General features: G+C 38.8%; 1 protein-coding gene across 1 annotated transcript; it reads right to left on the bottom strand.

Moving 5' to 3' along the window:
• Window positions 1-4,523: 4,523 nt before the first annotated feature.
• On the bottom strand, window positions 4,524-27,688 carry LOC129774277 (uncharacterized). The gene is made up of 8 exons (XM_055777993.1): window positions 27,468-27,688; window positions 26,543-26,647; window positions 25,998-26,479; window positions 25,556-25,937; window positions 24,804-25,496; window positions 5,485-6,207; window positions 4,986-5,425; window positions 4,524-4,919 (listed from the first exon to the last, which is right to left on the bottom strand). The coding sequence occupies exons 1-8, from the start codon at window positions 27,490-27,492 to the stop codon at window positions 4,623-4,625; spliced, it is 3,147 nt and encodes a 1,048-aa protein (XP_055633968.1). The 5' UTR covers window positions 27,493-27,688; the 3' UTR covers window positions 4,524-4,622.

The raw sequence follows: 27,688 nt of genomic DNA on the forward strand, positions 1-27,688 counted from the left end.
ACGAAACCTTTCTCACCCTGGATGGCAACGACTGGCAGGGTACCGGAGACCGGAGGCCATTCCAAAGCTAAAGAAGAGCGGCTTTGACATCCCCATTCCCACTGATTGTCAGCCACAGCAGCACCTTCTTGGTTAACTAGGTGTTTGAAATAAACTTCACTTCGGAGCTCACTTCCTTCGTGGGGGAAGTGAAATACGAAGTGCCCAGCCAGTCATTGCCATCCAGGGTGAGATAGGTTTCGTAGTCCATCACCACCGCCACGTTGCGATTAGCCGGAAAAATCGACTTGACCATCTTATTCAGCCGCTGTCGCTGCATCATTGCCTGCAGCTCCGAGACCAGTGAACGTGACTTCCTGACATGTATGTCCATGTTCGCCAGGTTACTTGTTCACTGTTTTGCCGGTTGCACCGATCTTCCGCCCAAGCGCATGCAGCGATGTAGCCACTTTTCCCTCGATCTTCCTCCTTAGCATTCTTTGGAGCTTCTTGTCGCTCAGGGTCGTCGACCGTCCGGAACCGGGTTTTCTTTCGATGCTCTGATTGTTGTCCAATAGTGCCAAGAGGTTGTAGATGCCGGAACGGGCGTATCCGGCGTCCACAAAGTGCCGCACGATGTCCGTTTTCGACGCGGTTGAGTACCGTTCTTTGAACGCGCACACTTCTGAACGGTGTAGCTTCACTGTTTTCGCCATCACGGTTACAGTTCGACTGATAGAGCTGTCAAATTTTTTCGGCTGACTCATGGGTTACCATGATTGATGCTGCATGGGTAGTCCCGTCAGTGCGTGTGAAAGTAAACCCAAAAAAAAATCGGCATTTTTTGTCTATTTTTTAATGCAAACGTTAGTACGGAGTGCCTGCCGGAAGTTGCGTCGTTCATCAAGAAATACCATAAGTGCGAAGACGCGGTGTTCTGGCCGAATCTGGCGTCGGCCCACTACTCGAAGCGATCGTTAGAGGAGATGGAGCGGCTGAATATCGATGTGGTACCCAAGTCGCCGAACCCGCTCCAGCTGCGTCTCATCGAGAATTTGTGGGCAAACCTGAAGCGTAAGATCTACTCCAACAATTTTGCCGCGAGAACTGAGAAGGAATTGATTAAAAAAAACGAATGTAGAACTCAAAACATGCCTACGCGTATGTATTTGTCCGCCATGACGAATGTTCCGGTTAACTGCCGGAAGGGTTTTTTTTTTCAAGTAAGCTAATATAATTACTTTCCATGGAAAATTCATCAAACTCAATTATCTGTCTTAGTATTTTGTCACCACCCGAAAAAAGTCCATTTTTTTAATGCAAACATTAGCCAATCCGATATTTACAACATCCCCTCCCTTCTGGAGCGTCGAACGGAAGCCTGGGTCCGGCCGCCCGATGGTGCTTTGCGACCGTAAGGAGTATCGGAAGCTAAAATGGGAGACTGACAAGGTGGCCCCATCGTTCCGCGCCTTGGGCCGGGAGGTTTAAACAACTGACCAACTGGTAGGGGACCGGGTACTTCACGTCTCCTACCAAAGAGGTAAGCGATAACGTCAAATATATCTCCCACACCATGTTCTCGAGGAAGTCCTTCTGTGGCTGACGATCAACGAGAAAGGAATGTCCAATGTTCTTCTTTCCGGGGTTTACATTACGTAGTGTCTGCCGAAAGTTACCGCCGTCATCAAGTAGTATCATGCGAAGGAGGTTGTAATCTTCTGGCCGCACCTAGCCATTATGCCGATCACTGGAGGAGATGGACCGGCTGATAATTTACATTGTACTACAGACCGACAACCTGCTTGTGATAGATGTATAGAAATATTTCCTATCAATTGATGCAAGCATATTTGCGAACTATTACGAAATGGTCGAGTTATAAGCGTTTGAAGTATTTGATTTTTCCGACATGTTCAGTATTTAGTTTTTATTTTATCGCCCATAGCTGTATGGCATCCGCCATGTTTTTGGTGCCAACATCTCAAACGTCAAAAGTATTTGTTTTCTTCAAACCAGCGATTCGCGTTGACGGCATTGAGATTCGTTTACTAGTTAAGGGGAGCGTCAAAGAATAGCTGATTTTCGGTCGGAATGAACGTTTTCAAAATTAAAATTATGAAAGAAAATTAACTTTTCCATATCAAATTAGTATTCAATTCAAATTAAAAACATTTTTGTTTGCAGGGAAGATGTTTCATACGAAAATTGTTTATGAAGACAGCTTTATATTATAATGAAAAAAATCGGTAACAATGTTGGAATTGTATAGCCATATGATTGAATGGAATTCAGAAATACGTGTTTCAAGTAATTGAATAACATGATGTGAAAATTTTCATTCAAATTTTAAAATTTAAAAACCGGCTTCGTGTCTTCAAATCTGATAGAGATTACACTAACGAGTTTGGGACCCAAATTATGGCCCTAATGTGAAGTCGCCAACAGACGTCGACACTATTTTACTGTCATCTCGAATTACCAATTTACCACCATCTGACATATCGTGATGTCGATGATGAACTTTTACAGCAGAGGGATAGTGAGATAGGCCGTGACGGTAGGTAGAGTGAGATAGCGATAATCGTGCCATACACCTGATCGCCCACATATTTCTGTTAGATCTACTCCTACGTCAAAACAAACGGGTTTAGCACCAACTGAAGCCTTGATAAAGACCCGCTTAAAGCATTCAGCCGTTTGCGAGGGTGAAAGCCGAAATATTATAAATCTAACTCTTACGAAACGCAAAGGTGTGATCTCCTCAGATGAACAAACAATGCGAAGAGATCGTTTCGCAGCGCTGCAGCATAATATAAAGGGTGTGTCACATCAAGTTGCATCACGGAAAAAACGCTGTAGAAATTTAATTTTAAAATTTTAATAAAACTACAACCTGACGTTGTACAGAACCTTATGGACGGGGTAAAGAGGAAGGTGCGAGCATACGGGCTTGGGCTTGAAGTATGAATAAAAAGAAAATGCCAAAAGTTGTTTAATAGTTTTTATTTTACTGTCTAAAATTTTCAAAAGGATCGGTCTACTGGGCGAATTTCTACAACGTTTTTTCCGTGATGCAATTTGATGTGACACACCCTTTATGCACACTGACTGACATGAGAAACACAAAAGGGTTGCGCCTACGACGCGGTATTTCGCTTGTGTTCAAAATGTATTTCGCTGTTACTCTGGTTGCTCCTTTTGGTCGGTACAATTTGAGGAGCTCAAATCGGGTCAATCAAAAGTCAAATTGAATGCTTCACATTTCACAATTCCTTTTGAGTCTAGGATATTTTTTATGTGCCCTCTTGTTGTGCTTGAGTGGATGTGAATGATACATCGTCAACCAACGTTTCCAAAACATCTAGAAGAAATTCATAACCCTCTACCATTTTCTGAATCTATTTACCGAAGCTTCGCAGGGGCTTGACTCTGTGCTTTTCTGTGAGTGAACGCTCGCTAGTAGGTTCATCCCGTGAGTACCTTTGTTCTCAAAGGATTTTATTTATTAGCATAACTTTGCTGTGAACGGCTTTGTTATAGGTCTCACAGGAAAAGTACAGATCACAAACTAAAGTGAAATACAATATTATATCCCACTTGAGGCCTCCAGCGATCAGGGATAGAAGTATCTTTTTTTCGCGTTGTCATTTTATTTTTAGCCCTCTATTGCTTCATTCGCGATTTCCGTTATCCTAGGTGACGTTGCTAGACTATTCCGCGGATAATCCGGGTTCTCATGTACCATAAATAATTACGAAAATAAAACACAATTTTTTTTGCAAGTGTAATATTCGATTCAAGTCACAGTATAGTCTAGGAATAGAAATTATAATGAGTATTGATATTGTAACCAGCTCAAAAGCTATGAATTTTTGGAGAACAAAATATTTTCAGGATAACTCTAACGTAGAAATAGGCACCCTTATGAGAAAATGAAAAATTCGGGTCAAATTTTTTGCGATAAGACGTAATCCCATGCCAAAGGGGAAGACACCAAAACTGAATGTGTTATGTGCAGATTATTTGTAAACATAACGAATTAATTCATGAGTTTTGAAAACGCAAATATAGCACCAAAAGATACAACATTCAGAATCCTGATTGACTCTTTAAAGTTGACAAATTATTCATTTCGTCAGTTTTATTACATTGCAGGTAGTCACCTTCATTTCGTGAAAAAATATGAAGGGTTGTATCCAAGACATGACTGCATAGTTGACGAAGAATAACGTTACGATATTTGTTCCATATGTTGCAATGGATTGTTATGGAGTGTCCAAATCGATTGGTACCACCAAAATCGCTGAGCAATAGCGGTTGAAATTCGACAATTCTCGTTAAGCGAACTACATTTAGTTTTGTACCTTCAACATTTTCCCGAAAAACATTATACTATGTCAAATTGAATTGATGATTTGATAAGGATTTTAATACTTTACTTCCCTTTCTTTTAGAAGAGGCTTCACACTTTGCAGTTCATTGGCCGCCAAAGAGGATTTTAATATTATCATCATTCATCTTACAATCATGAATGTACAAACTTTCTAAAACAATCTTCGCCGTTTCTATTTATTACTCGTTATATTCAACGTCTGGTTTTGAGTATAATAATCACTGAACCGTATAATCAGTATGATGCACTATGTTCTATTCGCCTTTTTAGTCTTGAGCGGCTGTCGAACCTTCGCCATGAACAGCGGAATTTCCTTCGTCTTGTCAACAACCATCACCATGAAAGGCTCATCACAGTAGAACGTCATATCTTCGAAAGCGTTCAGGCTCAGTGGGATGATGGTGACTTTGGTAACAGCGGCCGCCGTCGTTCCCTTCTCGTCTACACTTAGGAACGCGTCCTGCTTTACGTCCCCCACCTTGGTTGGAGATTTGGACAATCCGGACAGAGCGGTGTCGTCTTCGAAGATTCGTTTTACGCCAAGCTGCAAGTCGGGGAGAAAATAAAATAAGTTTTACCACATTGCAAAAGTTAATCGTATGTTAGTTACCTTTTTCAATGGCTCCACGAGGGATATCGAATTTTTTATGGTGAACTTGGGTAGTTTCACATTTATCTGGATGGGTTTATGATTCCGACGCAGAACCTGGAAAATATCCTGCAGGTGAGAGGATTTTATCTGCTGGAGATTTTCGTCTAGCTGATGACGAGTCTTCGGCAGGAGCAGAATCATCGACAGTTCATCGCCATCGTACGGCAGCTCGATCCAACGCAAACCGTTGGTTTCATGGTCCGGGTACTGATCTAGGTTGATCTCACCGAAACGCAACCGATTAGACTGTGACATCATTTGCACAGGCATCCTCTGATCTTTAGTCACTTCGAACGTCCCGTGCTTATTGGTGTCGGTCTCATTGAACTTGTACTGCCAGGTTCCCTTGAAGTATATGGCATTCAGTAGCAGTATCGATATTTCCGGGTCCAGATTTTCTACAACAAAGAAAAGATTTACGACATGATGTGCACCAATGTTTAAATTATCTACATACGTTCCGTCACAACTTCCGGAATGCTTCCTCGCGTTGCATGGTTGGCCCAATCGTTGACTGTGTGCACCGCTTGTTGCGTATCGGAGAAATCCACATCCTGTATCTTGATTCTATTTTCCTTCCGGGCAGCGTTGAATTTTTCCGTCAAATTCAAGTGAATCGATTTGAAATAAACAGAAGCAATGTCGAGCTTGTTGAGGTTGGAATCCTTATTAGCCGCATCCACGAGATTTCCAACCAAAGCGTTCGCCTCGGCGCTGTTCAGCTTCAACGTCTTGATCAATTCGACCCGCGCTGGTTCTGAGCAACCATCGGTCAACTGCGCAAGCAAAATCTGCGGCGACAGAGGACTAACAATGTAGTTCTCGTTGGGGTTCTTCGGATCTCCCGTGCGGAACAGATCGAGCGCGAAGTTCATAGCCTTTCCGGCGGGGTCGTTAGAAGATTCCCACTGAGTTTCGTAGTGGCACTTCTGGTTGGCACCGAAGTAATAGCTTTGTTGGTCGGTGCAGAGTTTTATGCTCGGATTGTTTTCCAGAACAAAGAACACATCCGACTCGCAGGTAGCTCGCTCATAGTTGAGTTGCTGACAGAGACATTCCCATTTGTCGGAAACGTTGGCGCTAGCACGACTTGCGCAGTTTCGTTCATCGCGAAATCCACCAGCTTCAGTAGCCGGTTTCGAATAACGTGCGCGGTGTGCCACCGCAATTGTGAGGAATGCTGTAAATATGTTTTTTTAATTATCCGTATTGTTTTCGAACAAATTATTCGGAAAAAGAAAATTCGCGCAAACATCACTGCGTAAATTCAAAGGCAAGATAGATGATTGGGGATTCCCCCTCTCCCTTTACTAGCTTCAGTGCGGACGAAGGTAAATACCCTGCCGATAACGGAGCCTGTGGAGTACCAAGGCGCCTTCCACAGTATTTTCCGCCCTTACTGCATTAAGTGGATCACCGATGTGGCTGACCTTCTTTATCGTGTAACTCGTAGGACTCATATGAACAATCCTCACATGCTTTTCGGGTTCCGGTAGACTCTCCCTGAATAATGGAGACGTTCAAAATGGTGGATAGAATAAAGTTTATTTAGAAAAAACCTTCATCACGCCAATGGAGCAAGCAGTATCCTATGCAGAAGGTTCACTCGCGAAACTCTGGATGTGGCTCTTACTCAAGAGCCTTAGTTCAATAATGTTGGGGTTCGAGGAATTTCTACACAAAAATATAAGCTTCTCTATGATAGCACACAAACTGCACCACGAGCAGCAATTTGATAATTCCATCAGAAAAGAAGTTCTTTTTTTCAGTTCTAAACCATCAGATGTGATAAATAACTGGCATTGTCAAATGATGAAACTCTTATCATATTTAAACATATAATGTTCAATTATAATTCTGGCCATCTTTTGATTGAACAATTCAGAGATCCAAGAAAAACAAATTGGTATACTTATCATCTCAAACTTTAGGAGAAAATTTTGTTATCGGTGGAAATTATTTCTTCCAATATTAAATCCACCTATCAAGAAAACTGTCTACTGAAGCAAAAAACTTCAAGCAAAGGTGCTTGCTTGGTACAACGAAAAAAACTTGAAAAAAAACTGTCTGGATATCTCATCGACAAAAGCAAAAATTACTTCTGATTGGACAGATTACAAAAACTGTCTAACAGAATATAACAAAGAAATCCGTAAATCTTTTAGAAAAAACTTTAAGCAACACTTCATAGAGCCCTTTCAAAGGATCATACCGATGGACTTGATAGTCTGAAAAAACAATATACAACCGATTCCCAGGAGTATCATGATGGATACGCACTTCCCAGGCTCAGTCCAAATGACTTCTGAACCCACACAAGTCTTCAATACAGCTCAATCCTGTCCAATCAGTGACAAGATTAGAGCTAAAGAAATGGCCAGGTCGGACTTTACGAATTCAAGGGTTGAATTGACAGTGAATTCCTTAAAGCCCTTAAATCTCCAGGCCCAGATGGGATCTATCCAGTGCTGTTACAAAAAAGCGCTTCACACGTTAATTTCAAAAATAGAGAAGTCTTTTGACGCCATATAAATCTCACTTACAGCTTTACTTTATATTGGGGGAGCATTTGACAATGCATCCCACAATTCTATAGATAGAGCTAATGAATGTGGTTCGATATATGCATCTCCAACTGGATACATGCTATGCTAACCTATCGACTAATAACAGCTAAATTAGGAGAATCTACACTAACTACGAAATCAACAAGGGGTTGTCCTCAAGGAGGAATTCTATCTCCTTTGATTTGGTTCCTAGTTGTCGATGAGTTTCTTAATAGCCCAGTTAATTTAGGATACGAAGTCATTGAATTCGCTGAAGACATAATCATTTAAGTATAGGATAAATGTGAGTTTACTACAGTAGGACCCTGATTATCCGCTCGCTATCCTACTGTACACCTTCTACATGATATTCTATAATATTTAACCCATTAACGACCAAGCTGTAAAAATATTTTTTTTGACGAAAGCCATTGTTGTACTTTCGATTATTAACACTAAAGGAACTCCAATGTTCAAGAATAATTTTTTTACCATCTTCCATTTTCCGGGAAATGACTGTTCAAAAAATCGAATATTGGCCGAAACCCGCACTTTTTTTTTTTGCAAGTACAAACATACTGCGAACTAAAAGTCACTTCAATTAGCAAATATACGGTATTCATAAGTGCATCAATTTTGGATTCCCGGAAGAACAAGAACAGGAGAATGGAGGTCTCTAAGTATAAATTCAAATTAATCCACCTAAGGTGAGATGTCGAATTTCTTATTTCATGTAATTTTACCTTATTACTGACAGGCTTTTTCTTTCAAACGAAAGCATATGCTGTTATTTTTATTGTTAACTGTGGAGAAATGTCAATGCTTAAAAACTAGCCTCTCCAATTATCCATTTCCCGAAAAAATCGAACATTTTCAAAAACCTGCAAAATACCAGAGTACTGCTAAAAAAACAATGGCATAGAGGGTTGGGAGGTTATTTTTCGGACCGGCGGAAGAATATTCACACAAACAATCTCATTAGAATCCTCGTTACACGTACTGATCATTTCCTCCAGCTCTCCCGCAAAAGAAATTCTACGGGCCGCCATCACCAAAGGTTGTTACGGACAAAAAATCATACAGATTTCTAATAATATCTGCAATTAATCGATATTTGCAAACATTCACTGACTGAAAATGCAAGAATAAATGAAAAGCTTCCGTCTTCTAAAGCAAACAAATAAAAATGCGCAGCGGAGGTTAGATGTGTTGATGTTGATTCAGCAGAAAAAAAAAGTTCGTTATGGCCAACGTTCGATTTTTCGAACACTCAATTTCCCTGACTGTTATTTTCCTGTATGCGGCTCAATCGAATGATTTTCGCTCTATATCACAATGTATGTTCTTTTATCAAAGCAATACTGTAGAGAACTTCACATATTTTTGTATTTTATTGGGGTTTTTAATTGAAATTGAAAACACCTTCCAAACATACTTGCTTTAAATTGAATTTATTATTCAATAAAGTTACTCAAAATTGAATGAAATCGATATAAGTGGTAGCTAATAAATTAAGCTATATTTTGGTGCAAAAACATTACCATATGGTTCCTCTCCAAAGACATGAAAAACTATCAAAGTTGCTGTTCGATTTTTCGAACACTTGGCCTAAAATGGGTTAAGCCACCCTATGGCAATGAATACTAATCAAAAGTTAAAAAGGGAAACAAAAACCGAAAATCATACATGAATCCGCGTGAGGATGTAATTTTAGCTACATATTAAACATTTTGAGTGGTTTAATATCAAAATTCAATTCGCTGATGGTTATATTTCGGATTGTGAGTTAACAGAGAGGCGATATGAGGTATGTACGGAAAAAAAATATTTTTGAGCGGAAAAATATAAATTATTTCAATAGTTGTACTAGTGGGGTAAAACGGGCAGTTGCCACTGGAGTGAGATGAACTGTGCAGATATATTCCTAAGAAATGCCCTGCGTCTATAAATGAAAATCTAATCGCCAAATGTAGACTGTTTAGAAGCTGACTGGAACCAAAAACAAAATAGTCGAGGATCTGTTTATACTGCTGAAAAGCACGATATCACTTCTAGGTGGATTAATTCGATTTTGTCATCATTCAACGGACATTCGTGATGAGTTCAGACCATGGCTGAATTAAATTATTCCTCTCGCGATCGATAAACCTCTACGCTTCATACATTACATACCTGTCCATATTACCCCCACTACATGTCCATTATACCCGCATCGAAAAAAAAATTTGTACTTTTCGGTTTGTTTTAATTTTAGTGAAAAACATTGAAAACCCCTTTTTTGTAAAATATTTGGCCAATTAGGTAGAAAAACAGTATATTGAATTGCAAGGAACTGTATCAAAGTTTTGGGAAACATGAGTTTCCAAAGATATAATTGAAGTTCTTCTTAACATGTCCGTTTTACCCCCACCTCTTCAACTTCCAATAGAATGCAAACAACCCTTAACTATACACTCAAATGGTGCAACTTGGAAGAACATAGTGTTAATTCTTAAATACAGTCATAATTACATTTACCAGAAGAAGAAAGTATAAAATTCCATCTCAAGGATTGGGATGTGTACAATTGAAGCTTTCAAAACGGACCAAATATTGACCCAAAGCTAAATTGGAACGACCAACAAGAGTATCCGATACCTAAAGCCAGACTGCGCTCTGGACTTGTAGTAGTAAATTCGGGAAAAAATGGGGACTAAAACCGAGAATGATTCACTGGGTTCACTCGGCAATAGTGAGACCCAGACTAACATATGATTCGAGAGTGTGCTCGTGAACTCGTGAACTACAACGTCTGACGTGCTAATCAGTAATTGGAGCAATGTTCAGCGCACCATCTAAAGCCCTAGATGCTCTTTTATAGGGTAGGGCCGAGCTAGTTGGTCATAGGGGTAAGTAGATCAGTGACAATGTTTTGAAATCTGGGCGTCCAAAAAATTAGCGATATGTGAATGAAAAAAAGCGAATTTCTGATGCAATAAAATAAAGAAATTGGAAAAACTTTTCATTAAGTAGGTTAAAAAATACGAACATTGTGCCGATTTTTCCAAAAATCATTCATTATTTGCGCATTATAAAATTTGTTCTGAAAATGGTTAAAAATCACGAAAAAAAATCGGTCCTAACGTAAAACAAAGGATTACTGTATGTATTAGTTCTAAATATTAATGGAAATCGCTATGAAAATTATTTTTATTGAATTATCATGAATATTTTTTTGTATATAGAGGAGCTAGTTGGTTACACAACAGCGGGGCTAGTTGGTCTGAACTCATCATCAACTCATGCTTTTCAGCAGTATAAACGAACAGACCCTTTTGCTTTTGGTTCCAGTCAGGTTTGAGAACAACGCATATAAAATTTTCAGGTATACCGCGTTTCATTACGCATGCTAAGAACAAATATAGAAAGCATGTGTTTTATCGCTATACCCAGTGTATTTGAAACGAGACAACCTGATACCAACCACCGCACAAACCACTTGCAATATAATTGTCATAATTGTATTTTTTGCTGTAAAATTTTCATTAAATATAATAAACGTTAACATTGAATATCAGAACTCACAATAATGCATCGATTAATGTAGCATACCTGGAGGTTTTTTCAACATACTTTGGGGCTAACGCTACAAATGTCAAAACAAATGCAAGCAAGAAACTAGAGATGGGTAAAATGGTTCACTTTAATGAACTGTTCAGTGGCTCACCGTTCACTTGAGTGAACAAGTTCTTTTGAGCAGTTCACTCACTCTTTCGTACATTAGAGGGATATACCAAAGCATGTATAAAATAATGTGAGATGTTATGTAGGACTGCTCTTTTCATTCATAAAATGCTGCTTGTTAGCAATAATTATATTTCCGATTTTGTTAATAACATCTTAGCAGAATAGAAAATCAAACTATGATTTTATATACACCGTTCAGCCAGCGGTCTTCGTACACAGTTCGTTCTGAACTGGGTAAGTAGTTCATGTGAAGTGTTGCCCAGTAAAAAAGAACGACCGTTCGTTCACTCTTTTTGGTGAACTAGTTCTTTTGAACAGTTCATGAACGGTTTGCCCCTCTCTACAAGAAACCGGCTGTGCGCCCCAAAGTGAAAGAGAGTCGAAATGGCTGGAAAGATTGCCTGACTAATTTCCAACAACGGAATTCCACGCTATCGATTAAAAAGCCGGAAGCTACTATTCTAAGCCGAGTCAGACTTTTGAAGACTTCTATGTAGTTTTCAGATAGAAAAAAAATGAGAATTTGAAATTTTCATCAATTTGTGTTTTTACTCGACAATATGATATTCGTTAACTGTTTTTGTTTTGATTTAATTGATTAATTAACAATGAAGGAAACCTCTAATGGAAAAACACTTATTATTTGATCAAAAATAACATGTCTTTTATATGATAGACATGCCCTATATATTGACCAACTTACCCAGTGCGTGGGGTTGGTTGGTGAATTTATTCTTGAATATAGAGACGTTAAATGGAAAATAAAAATGTCAAATAAATGAATCTGGTTGTTTTTCATTGAAAGGGTAAAAGGTAAGCTTCACTGTGGTACATAACATTCTAACATAATACTTCGTACTACAAAGTTATAACCAAATTTTTTCAAAAATGACCAACTAGCCCCGCCCTACCCTACATTTCACTCTTGCGCCAATATGTGCAACTTGAAGCGGAAAAACAACGTGCAAAACATTTTCTAGAAGGAGACCTCACAGGACATTTACAAATCCTGAAAGAATCCTGAATTGAACATTATAACGGGTGTTAAATAAAAAATGAGAATTTTTTCAATCACATATAAAAAAAATTTTTTTTTTCATCGATTTCAGTATTTTTTATTAATAACATAATGTATTTTCTTCAAAAAAATGTCAGTGAATGTTTGAGAAAGGGCCGTGGTCTGCTGTTCGTCGCAACTTTGTCGCGATGCTCTCACAAGAACGTTGTACGGCACTTACGTCCATTTTCCGGATACAATTCCAAATTCTTGTAGTCAGTTGCTTCGTGCCCTTGGCCCTCCAATTGTTTTTATACACTAGGGCACTGAGTGAGCCAAAAAAATCCATCCTCTATTGGACGGCACTGGGGCAAGTTTGTTGGGTTACGATCTTTCGGCACGAACGGTATCTTTTTCTCCTCAAGATACGCCAGCGTCTTCTTGGCGTAATGGGAAGACGTCTTGTCCGGCCAGAAAACGTACTTCCCATCCGCGTGATGCTCGTTCAGGAACGGCAGCAGGATTTTATCGAGGCACTCTTCTCGATAGATTTGTTGGTTGATTGCCAGACCACTCGGCTTAAACCAAGGCTTTGAAATGCCCCGGTCGGAAATGGCGATGTACAACTTAACCTTTTTTCAAACTTGTGCTTGAACTTGTATTTCACGTCAGGCGGTGTGGATGATTTGTCGCTGGAGTAGTAATTATCATTTCCTGGAATATGCGTTTTGGACAGCGGAAAATAGCTTTCGTCGTCCAGAACGAAAGACGTCCCGCGGTATTTTTGGTCATCCACCGACACTGTGATTTAACCGTTTCAATCTGCTCCTCCGTGTACTCCGGAGCACATGCTGTTTCGACGCCATCTTTGCTTTGACTAAATTCAAACTAGCAAAACCAAACACGCCTACTGTTTCTAGGGAGCCCAAAGAGCAATTTTCTTGGAGAAAGAAAATTTTACACTCTTTATTTGAGGTACTGAAAGGTATTGAAAAAATTCTCATTTTTTATTTAACACCCGTTAGTAAGCATGAGAATGGATGGAAACAAAATTAACTTCAATGTTCACTTCAAAGTGATTGAATTCAATCGCAGCGAATGGGAAGAGTGTGATCCTAAAACTCGTTCAGGATTTTATACCGATGGGTCTGAAATTGGTCAATCTACAGGAGCTGGGATTACTACAACAGGAATCGATATGTCAATTCCGATGGAGCTATGGTCTACAGTTTTTTAAGCAGAAATACATGCTACATGCACCAATATTTTTCTTCTTCTAGAAAATACAACAGAAAATACAGGTATGTCAACATCTGTATCTTCTCAAATAGCCAAGCAGCTCTTAATATTTTAATGCACATGTCAGTCAAAGCTAGTTTGTGAATTTATTCAATCCGTAAAACAATTAGCTGCTTCTAGCGATGTTAAAAAAAGCCGATCTGTTAGCAAGATTCGGAGCTTCAACTTAAATCGTCGGTGCCTGTAACCAGAGCTCAAAACATGGGAAATATCGATGATTGAAGCCAACTGCAGAGCTCTATCAACAAATAGGCAATCCAAAGTACACGACGATATAGCAAAAACAGTGGATAAAAATGGTGTGACTATCTTGCTTTTAATAGATTTGATCAAAGTGTTTGATCGTGTTGTCCATAGTAAACTTGTCAATAAACTAGTAACGCTTTATGGATTTTCAAACTCAAGTACAAAACTCATAAGGAGTTACTTAAGCAATAGGAGTCAAGCGGTTTTCAACAATGGTGTGTTGTCTATTTTTCAATCGATTCTATCAGGCGTTCCTCAAGGATCGGTTCTGGGACCCCTCCTCTTTTCCCTGATCATAAACGATATACCTTCTGTGCTCGATTTTTGCTCAATATACCTTTTTTGCTGATGATGTACAGATTTATATTAGTACAGATAGAAACACTAAGTTGTGAGATATTGGTGATAGACTTAATCATGACCTTCGAAATATAATGTTTTGGTCTCGAAGCAATCTATTGCACATAAATCCCAGCTAAACCAAGGCCTTGCTATTATCTAAGCTGAAAGTACCACCAATCCTCCCCGCATTTATATTGAGGGTTTTCTTTGGTTTCATTTGTAGATCGCGTGAATGATCTAGGAATAGTTTTTAGAAGTAACCTAGAGTGGGATGAGCATATCAATTCTCAATGCTCAAAAATCTATGTTTCACTAAAACGCTTAAGCTTGACAACGAAACATTGTGACACGCAAACAAAAACAAAGTTATTCAAAGCGCTACCCTTATCTCATTTCATATATGGTGATTTCTCGCGTAACTTTTGAAAAGGTCCTATGTAACACTCACATCAACTCGAGAAAAATGAAGATGAAGACCGGAACATTGGTCCGCGAATTGTTTCAAAAGGAATCGATCTTATCACTACTTTTACCACTAACAGCCTATAATAACTCTAAAAAAGCTATCGTAACTGTTGTTATGTGATTTTAATTTGAAATTGAAGCCTCCGAGCGAGAAATGTTACATTGGACGTTTTGACTGACCGCTTTGTACATGGACAAATTACGTTGCACGATGAGAATTTGAAAACAACTACTGAACAACGATCCAAATATTTGCACTTCGTGCTAAAGGCAGATCATTATTGTTATCGCTCGTTGAGTTGCACTAAAAACGATATCAACACCCGAAAATAACAAAAACTCAAAATGACCAAAGTACGACTTCGTGTTGTTTTGATTGCTTTGTTACACCGGACGTATCGAGCGTCAGAGGAAAGTGGCGTCCGAAGTAACAGTCAAGTGCTCAAAATTCGCATCTGTACATTGGACATTTTTTGTATCGGTGATAAAAAGGTGAAAAGGATAGATACTTGAACGATTGTTTTTGCAATGCATTCAATGATTGAGAACTAATAGTGTGCATCTATTAACTCGATTTGTTTACATTTGTTACTTGGGACCTTTTCGAAAGTTACGCGAGATTTCATTTATAACAATGCTTTGAGTAGGTCTCTCGATAAACTGCGTGCGTGTTGCTCTAAATGCTTGTGTTCGCTATGTCTATAATTTATCTAGATATTCACATGTTTCTCACTTACAAAAGAGCCTAATCGGATGTAATTTTACTCACTTTTACAAGTACAGATCATGTATAACTTTGTTCCGAATTATTAAGTCCAAGGTTCCTGATTATCTGTTTGAAAAACTCGAGCTTCTGAGAAGCACACGGAAAAAATAGTTTCAAAATTCCTCAGCACAGGTCCTTCTGCAACGGTCAATCATTTTTCGTCAGAGGCATTGTTAATTGGAATAGTCTACCAACTGCCATTAAATTAATCAATTCTAAGGTAACTTTCAAAAGGAGTCTCCTGTCGAGCTTGCAATAGACGAGAAGAAAAAATTTAAGAGAGCAATAAATAGTAGCAATGAATAAGCAACCATCCACATTGTAACATTAAGAAAGATAATTGTCTTACGTTACAAGAAAAATAAATAAAGAAAGAATGAAAAATTATTCATTACACCTTGTAACAGAAAAACATGAAGCCTACCCAACTTCAAAAAGACAGATTTGAGTACGTTGACCGGTCTGTTGGCCGAATACTGTGCGAGCAGGTATCACCTTAAAAAAAATCAGAAAACTGACAGATTATAATTTTCGTTTCTGTAATTTCGAAACTGAAAGTTCGGAACATTCACTGTGTCAATGCAGTACACTAATTCTGCGAAGACCGAGGTTTCTTGGAAAGGGCATTCTTATAACTAACGAGATTTGATCTACTGAACCAAAAAAGGGAAGGAGTCCTTGGGCGGTATCTATTCTGTTCATTTGCTCCGTGGATCGCAAAAAAGTAATCCCGAATGGCGAAGTAGTTGTTATTGTAGCCTACCTTCAGAATTTGATTATTGAATTTTTCGGATCATTCTGACCACCAAATTCGTTGTTTTGTCAGGAGCGATGCATTTCGAAAACCGAAATTGCGGTGTTCCAAAAGAGGAGTTGAAAATTTATAATTTCCTTGCAAAATTAACATCAATCTCGCATGATTTACAACAAATGTATAATTTCTAAACAATCTATTCATCGTGCTTTCAATCATGCTGCGGCATATTAAAATTTATATCTCGTTCCTCACAGTTCGTCTGTGTATTCTGACCTTATGAACAGAATTTCAAATGCATTTAGTATTATTGATCTAAATGATTCATTTGGTTAATTACCATTGTAAAAAATTGTAATTCAGTCACTGCTGTGCCAAATCTGCAAAGTCAATTTCCACGAAGCTCGAAAAAACTGCCCGGCTGTGCAAAAAAAAAAAAAAATTGCAAGACTGGTTCAAACAAGTTTCTAGAGCTGAATATTTGCCCACACAACTGTAGACAAGCGGAAATGACTGCAAAGCGATGAACATACAAATCAGTCCACCGATCACAGTCTGTATAAGCCGATTACAATGTTATAGATAATCAACATGTCAATTCCCACGGGAGCAAGTGTATGAGTGATTATCCAAAATTCAAATAGTGTTCGCTGGCAAAAAACGAATGTTTTTTTTCATCTTGATCTCCAAGCGACCCTTGGGTCGATTTCTCCACTAAAGTCAAGTTAAGGGATTATCAAAATAATTAATTTGCAATATTAAAAATCATATTCCAATGTATATCGCGAACCACGAGCCATCACAGTTTTCATAATTTCGTTTGTGAAAACCAACGAAATGTATCGGTTCCGTCGGGCAAACTTTGAAGGAACCTCATAAATACCTATTGAAACAACATTTATGTAGATTAACAATTAATGCACTCTTGTGTCACATGATGAAATGTCGAGCAATCTTGGAAACCGGAAATGAATGTCACAAAAACCCGTCTCGCAATTTCAAAATTCCAATATTGTGAATGAACCGCGGGAATTATGAGAAAAAACACACAAATTATTCTCTAATTTGGTGAAAATTTTCCCCCTCCTGTTTCTTAAAACAAATTAGCTAAACAGCTTTCGTTAGCACTATCAAAAGCCGAGATGGGACATAATATGCCATTTTATTTATTTAACTTGACCTGTTGGGGATTCCCAACCGTTGCGACGATTTGCGGCTGTTTTGTTTTGCCTCCACTATGATAGTGTGGGTAATTCTTGCCGTAAAAGGTCACTGAAAGACACTTTTGATAACACTCGAACACTAACGAATCGCGGTTATTCCCAATCATCCAATTATTAGAATTTTTCGCACTGCACTGCCACTGTATGTTCGTTGCGCATTTCATTTCATCCACGATGCGATCGATTGCTTGCATGACCGTATAACTCTAATGCATCCAATTCTTACCATTTAAAACTATTAATAATTTCATATTTGATCGCGAAGATATTCTAAGCGGCAATGATCCTTCCTCCGAGAGAGCGTGAGTGTGTGGAGTACAACTTCGCGAGACAAACCGATCGCGAGACTGATCACTGGATCACTGTGAGATTGACCGTGGAAGCTGTAGTCTATAAGCGAATAATGTTCGAATGTTTACACTAGCACGAGTTTTCGAAGTGTGTGCACATACTGATTCAATACTGCGCCCCGAGAACCGAATATTTGGCCGATGCGCCATGGAATCATTTTCTGGTTGCAAGCGTTAGCTGAAGTTTGGTTTTGCTCCGACAAGCTTCGAAAAGTGAATGGTCGGCGTAGGACTATGCCTTCCATTAACTCTTTGTGGTCGTTTGTCTGATCTCAGCCACCACAACAAGAAACCATGCTAATCTTATATTTTACTCAGAAAAGTATCATTTTATGCTTTTCCTAAAAGAAGCTCGATGCCTAGTGAAGCTGTTCACGAATCAATAAGGTGCTCCTATGAGTAATAGATAACGGTGCCCAGTATCAAACAAAGTAGTCACCCACACAAGACAACGCACAGTGCGTTGAGTGCATAGGAATGTGGGACAAAATCATAGCAGCAGAATTTAGCCATTGTAACACTTTGGTGTGATGGAAAAGATTGTTCATAAGTTCAGAACTACTGTTTACATAAATGTCTCATGTTATTTGAATTGAATAATTTTAATAATCGCATAAGTGTCTCAAGCGACAAAATCTTTGTTCATCTAAAGTGAAAAGTTTTGATCATTTCGGATACGCAGATATCATTATTTGAGTAACTACTGGTTCACATTTTATTGAAGTAGTTGTTTATTTTTCTTAATCTTGCATGTATCACTGCTTTTTCAAGGAAGAAAAATCCGACCAGTATGACACCCATGCCCAAATTCAATACGACCGCAAAAGGGTTAAAACCTCTTTTAAGGCTGTGGAAACTAGACAAAGAATCCACTAAAACATCATTAAAACATAATTCTTACACATATAATTCTCTTCGATCAGAAATAAACTATTGCATCAGTTGAAAAAAATGGTGGCAATATAGTTAACCCGTTAACCCCAAAAATGTTGGAGGCGATATTTATTGCCGCGTAACATAAAACGGAACAATGTAGCAATTAAAAATAAGTTTTCGAGTAAGACATATATTGAAACAATATTCCTAATGTAGCAAGAAAATTATATAATATTTTTGTGGGTGGCAATAAACCTTACAAAGGAAAAATTGAAAATTTGAAATTTTTCATCTAAAACACCATTTATTTTATCGGAAAACTGAATGATCTTCCACAGTAGGTCCTAAACAGAATGTTTCTAATGTAAAACCTACTAATTTGTTGGAATACCAACGAATTTGAACAGAAAGTCCTGAAAGTGCTCTAAAATCGCACAGATCTTAGAGCGTGTCTAAGGTACTCTCCTACAAACACAGCCATCTAAATCAAGCACCAAATAAGCCCAAAAATATATTAGAATGGTGGGTTTCAAGACACGATCGAAATAAACATCATAGAATTCGTTTTAGTACGAATATTTGGTAGCACTGACAAGGGAAAATGAATGTGTGTGTGCACTGAAAGGTGCGAACGATTTACGAAGTAATAAATAGCTAAATTGAGTAAATTATCAATTTAACTCTAAATATTAGCATGTATTGTTCATTACTCGTTGTCACTGAAACACTGAAACACTAAACTTATTAAATATCGAAGTAGTATCAGTATCTCTTACCGACACTACATCTCCCATGCTCCCAAAAATTATTCTCCGAAGAAATATTCCACAAGTTATACTCTGCAGTACCTTTCACAGAACGGCAACAGAAAATCCGAACCGAATCGGTTGTCCACACTTTGCGATTGAACTGCTCTGCCATATCGCACCAGATTTTCTCCTTCCCATTCAGATATACCAGATACCACCACAAACTACAAACACTTTGCTCCTATATTCCGCTTGAGGTGGGATCGGTTCTCAGTACATGCAACAGTAATGTTTTCTACTGGGATTTTAAAGCGTACTTCCTCGAAAGATACATTGTATCTAATCATGACATTGTATCAGTGTATGTCCGTATTCCAAAATTTCAGATACATGATACAGATACTTTTTAGAAACAGTTCAGATTTCAGATTTCAGATTTGTCCCGTTTGATAGCTGAAAAAGAAACATGGTTTCACCAGAGAAACTGAAAAAAAATAGTTGAGAAAAGACCATTCAATTCTCTCAGATTCAAATCCAGTAACAGGTAACCCTTCGCTCACATTTATGAATGCCTTCACTACGCTTCTCACCATTAACACGTTGACTGCCACGTTAGTCACCGGTGACTGACAGTATAGAATATGATAATAAAGATAACTAACATAAGCAAATAAGCTTATAAGCATTCCCTCTCGAACAAAAATACCTTCCACTACGATAAGAAACGATGGCCCAAATACGTTTAAAATTTTCCTTAGAGTCGCTATAAAACCGTGGCACTCAACGTGTTGAACGAGCTGTTGTCGGTGATGTTGTCAATCAAAACTGTAATCCAATGCAATGATCTACATGGAAATCCGTGACACATCCACTGTACCGGAACATATCGACCACAAACGTCGTCCCGGCAATGATTTTGTACTTTGGGTGAATAATTTTGCCTTTACTTCGTTTTATGATGGCAGGCGTTTTTGCTTTTGAACCTTTTTTGTCGTTGATCACTTTGATATAGTAAGCTCCTCTTCTTCAAGGTTGGCGATTTGTAGAGCGTATGCGTGATGCAACATGATACAACAATTGCACTACTGTTTGCAATTTCTTCCATTCTTTCCATTCTTGTATCGAGCTATATGTGTACTATAGGAATGAATGTTGTCTGCTCGCTAGCTGGATTGAGACTGTGATTTCAAAACGTGATTGGCTTATTTCTACCGTATAAGTATGTAAATTATCAAAATTCGTTTGTAGCTCAAATAGTTATTAACGTTAACTGTATTTCATAAAAGCATGACCTATTTTCTGATTTGGCACCCTTACTGAAACACGTAGTCCTACGTCAAAAACAATGTGCAGTTCTTGTATCATTTAGTACCGTTTTTGGTACAGTTTTGTACCTAAGTACCATACTCTAATCACAGCTATTCATCATCTATCATCGTGTCCGAGCTCTTTTGTTAGGTTATAAATAGCGCATCTTTGCTACGGTAAATCCTCAGTTTTTCGGTCGCTTTATGATGCAACAATGCCTCAACTTCGATCCTGCTCACTATGAGTTCAAGAAGCCATTTCTCAGGACCGAATTCGATCATTCTTGCTATGTATGTGACATGGTTTGGTTTCAAAACTATCTGGAAACCATAAAGAGTGCTGGTGCATGGTTGATACAGGCAACTAAATAGTGGAGCGATGAAAAAATTGTCTTATTATATTGGACGTATTTTTATTGAGGGTTCATTTACACAACCTGACCTGACCTGACCTTTGTTCGCAACAAACTCAGCGAAAAATTGCTGGACTTTACTGATGATTCAGGAATTTCTTATGACGGAATTTCCGAAGACTCGACGAGACTTGATTATGGTGACGGATGACTTCAATTCAACTCCGCATAGCGTAAAAAAATAATTGCGATCACTTCTGTGTTTCAAGATCTACTAAATTTTTTCACGCTTGCCCCATCACTATGCGAAAATTTGTTGAATGCCCCCGCAATACATTCTGTCAAATATATACCGAGCATTCGTGTAAAATTAAATTTAAAGAAAATGCTTTATTTATCGTCTAAATTTGTATTTGTATTTGTAGGCACCTTCTAGAGCAAACATTTTTTCCAATGAACAATCCAGTCATTGAAACACTTTCTATAGCTGTATTCAAGAATTGCCTTCAGTTCAAGCAGAAAATTCGTTTTTATGTCTTCAATGCTGTTAAGGTAATATTTTTTTTTGCCCGTTTAGCCATTCGGAAGTGATTCCGAATGGACAACACCACGAATATCGAAGAAAACAGCAACCGCATTACTTTCACTTTTGATCGACTTTGACGCGGCTTTTTCGATTTCGACTCGTTTGCAGAGGAGCATGATAATTATTGTTGACTCGTTTACCTGTCATACTCGTACACCTATGTCTCGTCTCCAGTAATTATGCGTTGAAAAAACGTGAGATCAGAGTTTGATTGTTCAAGCATTGTTCTTAAGCCACTCGATTGCGATGAAATTTTTGAAGCTCCTTTGACACTGAAAAGTCTTGTTGAGATATTTAATTCACGGGCTAGCCCCCTCAAACTTAAATGAGAATTTCCGAGCACAATTCCTTTTATTTTGTCAATGTCTTTTTGTTGATGTGTTCATCTCTTTTCGGTTGAATTTGAATGCCATATACCATACATACAGCCGTGTTTTCGATATAGTTAAGTCACCATGTGTATTCTGCAACATTCTCAACGCTTCGACACAAGAAATTTCGTTCGCAACACAAAATTCCACACAATATCTTTGACCAATATAATTATTGATGTCAAAAATCACCGAAAAAAATAAAAAAAATCATATCGTGCTCAAAATTGACATTCTAGAAGTATAAACTTTTAAAAAATTGAAAAATGTTCAGCGAGAAGATGAAAAATTACAAATTCCCCATATTACTTATTAACTCTCAATGCTCAACCCTCGACGTTCAACGCACGGGTACATGCAGATGCACTCATAAACATAAACGCAAATACATGCTTTAGAATGTTTACGTCGCCGACTACGCTCGGGGGTTAACTAAAGGCATCTAATAGCACAATCAAATACGTTCCACCGGTAGTGAGCGCTACCCGATGAGCCAGACTTGTGCGAGACATTGATGGTAAGCACCTGAGTGAACGTGTGAAATAACAAAGAAGTATTCAACTAATAAATTTTTTTTTTCCTTTTTTGAATCATTGAAAACACAAAACGCTGGAATGAAGGGAGCAGGAAAGACAACAACATACAAACTAATTTATGGCGTTGGGAAACCTTTCATTCGACATTACTAAAAATTCGATAGGTAGCGCTATTACCGAAATCCAAGAGAGGTTGGCTCAGTATCATCTTTCCCTATTGTTCGCTGCCTAGAATGAAACTGAAACACTAAACTTATTGAATATCCAAGTAATTTTTCAGTATCTCTTAGCAAAATTACATCTCCAGTGCTCCCAAAAACATCAATCCTATAGGAAAAATCCACAAACTATACTACGCAGCGACTTTCGCAGAACGAGAACAAACAATCCGAAATCGATTGTGTTATGGCGGCGGTGACTATGGCAATCGCAGTTTGAACAAATTTTCACCAATAGTATTCAGCCAAAGAACACAGCTCTCACTGCTGGAAAATACCTTCTTCCCATCCGGTGCAATGTGATGTGCTTTGAATTGCATTGGAATAACTCTTCACTGAATGGGGCCACCAAGGCCCTGAAAATCGATATGGTTGTATGGAAGCAGTTGAAGATGATTGATTCGTGGATTCATTACTCTTCCAGTCACATTGAATGAAACCACAGGCGATTCTACATCTATACCATCACCACCTCCATGACATTACGTGAATGATACGCACAATGGATGTTCGGAGCTATGTTTGTTTTTGCAGTAGTAAGGTAAATGATTTTGGTTTGTCCAGTCGAAAATATGATCATAGTTTATCCACTTTTTTGAATGTTCTAATTCAGCGCACCTGGGTTCAATCTGGTATTCGAATGTTTAAGAATATATAAATAAAATTGTCTTTTTCATGATTTACAGTAGTTTCATTGGTGTCAATGCGCCCCTCATTTGAGCTAACTTTTAATCAATCACCAGATGATTATTTGGCACGTATTCAGACCTTTTCTGGCTTAAAACACTTACAAATATTGTAATCATCATGCTTGTACACCATTTGTATCAGATTTACATGCTAAACCATGTAATTAACGCATTTCGATGACCTCAATTCTGATCATGAGTTGTCCGATTCACTAATGTTGTTTCGCCCACATGATTTCTATGGCAACCGCTTGGCGCGCTGCAGTTTGTTTGTGATGTCCTTCGCGCATAGCAGAAATAAAGTTCCTCTGTGTTGAGTGTGTTGAGGTGAACACTTTTAAAATGCCCAAGAAAAGGCAATATTCTGAAAAAGCCTTAATTATGAATGGATCAATATACCTGCAGTCAAGCAATGAGAAATGCAACATTTTCTTGAAAATTCGAAATGCTTTCATTCAAAAATGGTGATTTCTAAAACCGGACAAACCATGATCGTTTTTGGACAAACCATGATCAGAGGTGGACAAATCATGATCATAATTTGATCATAATGAAAATTTGAATAATTTCAACGCCTTGTGGTACTATTAGCAACTAGAGACTTGTCGCTTTTCAACAAACTCAAACTCATCTTGATTACATATGATTTTCATGAAGAAAAATCGATTTGCAGTCACTAGTTGCGTGAAAACACCCTAAATCGGACAAACCAAGATCATTTACCCTATTCTAATTGTACTTTGCTGTTACTCTAGTGGTTCCTTTTGGTCGGTTCAATTTGAGGAATACAAATCGGGCCAATCAAAACGTGGGATTTAGCCCGTTCCGATATTGCCTGGCACATTACAATTATTCAATTGTTCATCTCAACAGAAAATTGTATTTATTGTGATAGATGCGTAGAAATATTGTTCATCAATTGATGCAAACATCTTCACGACATATTGACGAATGATTGAGTTTCAAACGATTATTCAAGCGAAATCATTCATTATTTCCTACATGTTTAGTGTTTAGATTTTCATATCTTCCTGTTAGACGTAGTCCTACGTCAAAAAATCCGGCTGCACCCTGAAATCCCCAAACAAAATAGTGGATGAGATATAACGTCCTATTGAGGCTTTACAAGATACATTTTATCGGGTTTTAAGCGTTCGATATAAAGTTGCTGTCCACATACCCTATGAGCGAGAAAAGAAAATTCTATAGCTAGAAAATTTTTTAAGGTATTATGCAGATGCGTCGACAATGTGGTGACTCGTGGATTTATTGGATTAGGATTGAATTTTCAGGAAGCAGATTGCTGAATGAGGATTTTCATTATTTATTTTTACGTTTATTCCCATCTCTATTTCTAAAAATGGCACAAATTGACTCATTCGTGAGGCTCATAAATTTGTCCGATGAATATGGGATACCGCTCCTGCTTGTCAACGATCATGACCAAGAACGGCTCGTCCACGTCGAACTGAACGTCACGATACTGAGGGGTAATGCTGAGTGTAACTATCGACAACGATGCCACAGAGGTGGCCTTTGTTCCTTGTTCATCCACACTGAGATACGACCGTTGAGTGATGTCGGAAACCACGGTTGGCTCGTTGATAAGATGCGGTAGAGCCTCCTGATCGTGGAAAATCGAATCTACTCCCAACCGCTGCAGAGCTGGTATCAGCGAGACGGAGTCCGTCAGTGTGAACCGTGGCAGATGTAGGTCAACCTTAGTGTTAATATAGGACTGTTGAATCTGAGCCATCACTTTGGCTAGATCATCGGTTTGCAACTGACGGAGCGAAGCTTCCAACTGATGGCGCTTGGTTGGCAGGAATATCAACATGGAAAGGGACTCTCCTTCGTAAGGAAGTTCCACCCAGCGGAGACCGTTACCATCGGGGAAGCTCAGTTTTCCGTAGCGCAGTTTGTTCAGCTGGAACATTCTGTTCACCGGACGAACGATTCCCGGCGAAGATTCAAAGTTTCCTGGTTCGGTTTGGATGAAACTGTACTTCCACTTTCCCTTGAAGAAGATTGAGTTTGCGAGCAGCAGTCGTGTGTCACCAGTGATGGACCCTACAGTTGTAACATTTATTACATTCATTGATGAACGAAACATCACGATTATTACATACCAGGAGTAATGATCTCGTTGATTAGCCGGTGTGTCTTCTCCGATATCCAATCATTGGCTTTTCGAGCGGTTTGGCTTGGTTGCGAGAAATCCACGCGGAGAACGTCCACATTGCGAAGTTTTACGAGATCCTCGTATGTTTTGTTCATCCGAACGTGCTTGGCAACAAAGTTTACGGCGGCGGTCTCAATTGTGTTGACCGTAGATCTAGAAGCTTTCTGAAGAGCTCTCTGCAGAACATCCAACTGTTCTGGGTACAGCTGTATAGCACTCTGCAGTTGATGATGTGCTTTTGGGCTTGATACGTCAATAAGGTTTGAAAGCAATTGTTGGGGCAATAGTGGACTAATGACCGAGTTACTGTGAGCGGTACGATCTAGATTCTACGTTATAAATGTAAACTGATGAGTGTTATTTTATCACCCCGTTATATCGATACATACCTGAAACAATCTCAACGCAAAATTCATGGCTCGATAACCGGGTGTATTTGTCACTATCGGTGGCACTTCTTGTTCATATTCATCATCATCATCGTCACTGGTTGGTGTCGCTGGTTTTCTCGTGAACGATGCGGTTTTGTCCTGCGGTCGTGCATCTGCAACCATTACACGAATATTATTGCCAGGATTATTTGAGAAAACAAGCTCATATGCAGTCCCACTGGCGGATGGCTTCACTGGCGTAGATTCGGAAGGAAAGCGGAAATCGCTGGATTCAGTTACGCCATCATCAGTCAACGAACCTCGACCGGATAAGCCTACTCCGCAGCCTGCGACGTTATATAAATATCCGGAATCGGATGGACACAGTTCCATGGTAGGGTGAACGCGAATCGTCTGTGCCACAATATCGCAGCAGGAACGAGCATTGTTGCGGGCAAAGGCGAAGCATATTGGCATGAAAGCCTGCAACGGCCTGGAAGCTATCGAAGGAAAGTGTTAGTTACAAAGTATTAATCGATGCTGCCGAAGCGAGAGATACCTACAATCAATGTTCAAAACTTGCGGCGAGCAGAAATTGTTCCAAATTTGACGGTTTTTAACTTGTAGACTGGTTTCGCTCAGCACCGAAGACGCCGCCAGACAAATGGCTGAAAGTAAACAGAATAATCAAATATTGTTTTCTTTCTCTTAACACAAAATCGATCAGTGTGCTCGGAATTTTGAAAATTCTAATGATTTTACAAATACATTTACTGCTTTCAAGTTCAACGAAATGCTCAAATTTCTAGGTTCCCCTCCAAATCTAGCCGTTGACTCATCCCTAACTAGAAGCATAATAACCGGCTGGTTTTGCCAGCAAGCTATGGAGCTATAAATTTTCTAGAGCTTAAACCGCAAGCACATGTTTGACCGGTTTGCGAGAATCAAACGATCGGAATTCCCACAGCAACGTAAACTGGTATCGCTGACGCGAAAACCTGCGTGTGTTTACATACGCTACTATAAAACAGAACCGCGATGCTCTTGATGGCGACCCATCCGCACTCAGACACAAGCACCAAACGAAACCTATCTTGGGCTGGACTTCCGACGACATTTATATACTGATCCTAAACAATATATTATATATCCTGTGTAAATCGGATCTAGCAACGGGTCGTCTGGTTTTGATTTGTTTAGGAGAATTCTCAGTAAATGTATCTTTTATTTGCGAGCATGAGCAAATAAAACAAAACGAGATTTCGTTCGATATGTTCTGGACGTTGCGCGTAGAACAAAAATGCAAGCGATACAATCTCAAATCAATTTTCTCCATGGCTAATGTCTGGGCGCAGAAATAATGTTTATCAAAGAATTCCTGTTCTGTTTCCAATCTCAAGCATTAGGTATACTATTTCCAAAGCTTTCCATTTTCATAGGTTTGACGCTTCATGCTTATCAGTACAGATACTACCAAAAATAATTTACCCAAAATTATGTAACAAATCTCCATATTTCTTAGGTTGTTGAGGAGCACTATCACCAGGAGTACTTTTTTATCACTTCGTCCGCAGGACAGGGAATGAATCCCGCTTCTGTTGGTACACGTTTTTAGTTTTTCCGCAAACTTACAAATAAACTTATCAATTTTTAACCATCACAAACCGATCGTTTCCCCACCCGTAGCGCTCGGTTTCGAACTGAAGACT

The sequence above is a fragment of the Toxorhynchites rutilus genome, chromosome 3 (assembly GCF_029784135.1).
Source record: "Toxorhynchites rutilus septentrionalis strain SRP chromosome 3, ASM2978413v1, whole genome shotgun sequence".
Classification (NCBI taxonomy): Eukaryota; Metazoa; Arthropoda; class Insecta; order Diptera; family Culicidae; genus Toxorhynchites; species Toxorhynchites rutilus.

Bases quoted from the DNA above. Each gene is read 5' to 3' on its own strand.
- LOC129774277 (XM_055777993.1), bottom strand. From the start codon at position 27,492: ATGGAGATTTGTTACATAATTTTGG. The intron at 26,480-26,542 runs GTAGGTATCTCT...TTCCTTCGATAG, and splicing joins GCAAGTTTTGAACATTGATT to CTTCCAGGCCGTTGCAGGCT. The intron at 25,497-25,555 runs GTATGTAATAAT...TTACAACTGTAG, and splicing joins CAACGAGATCATTACTCCTG to GGTCCATCACTGGTGACACA.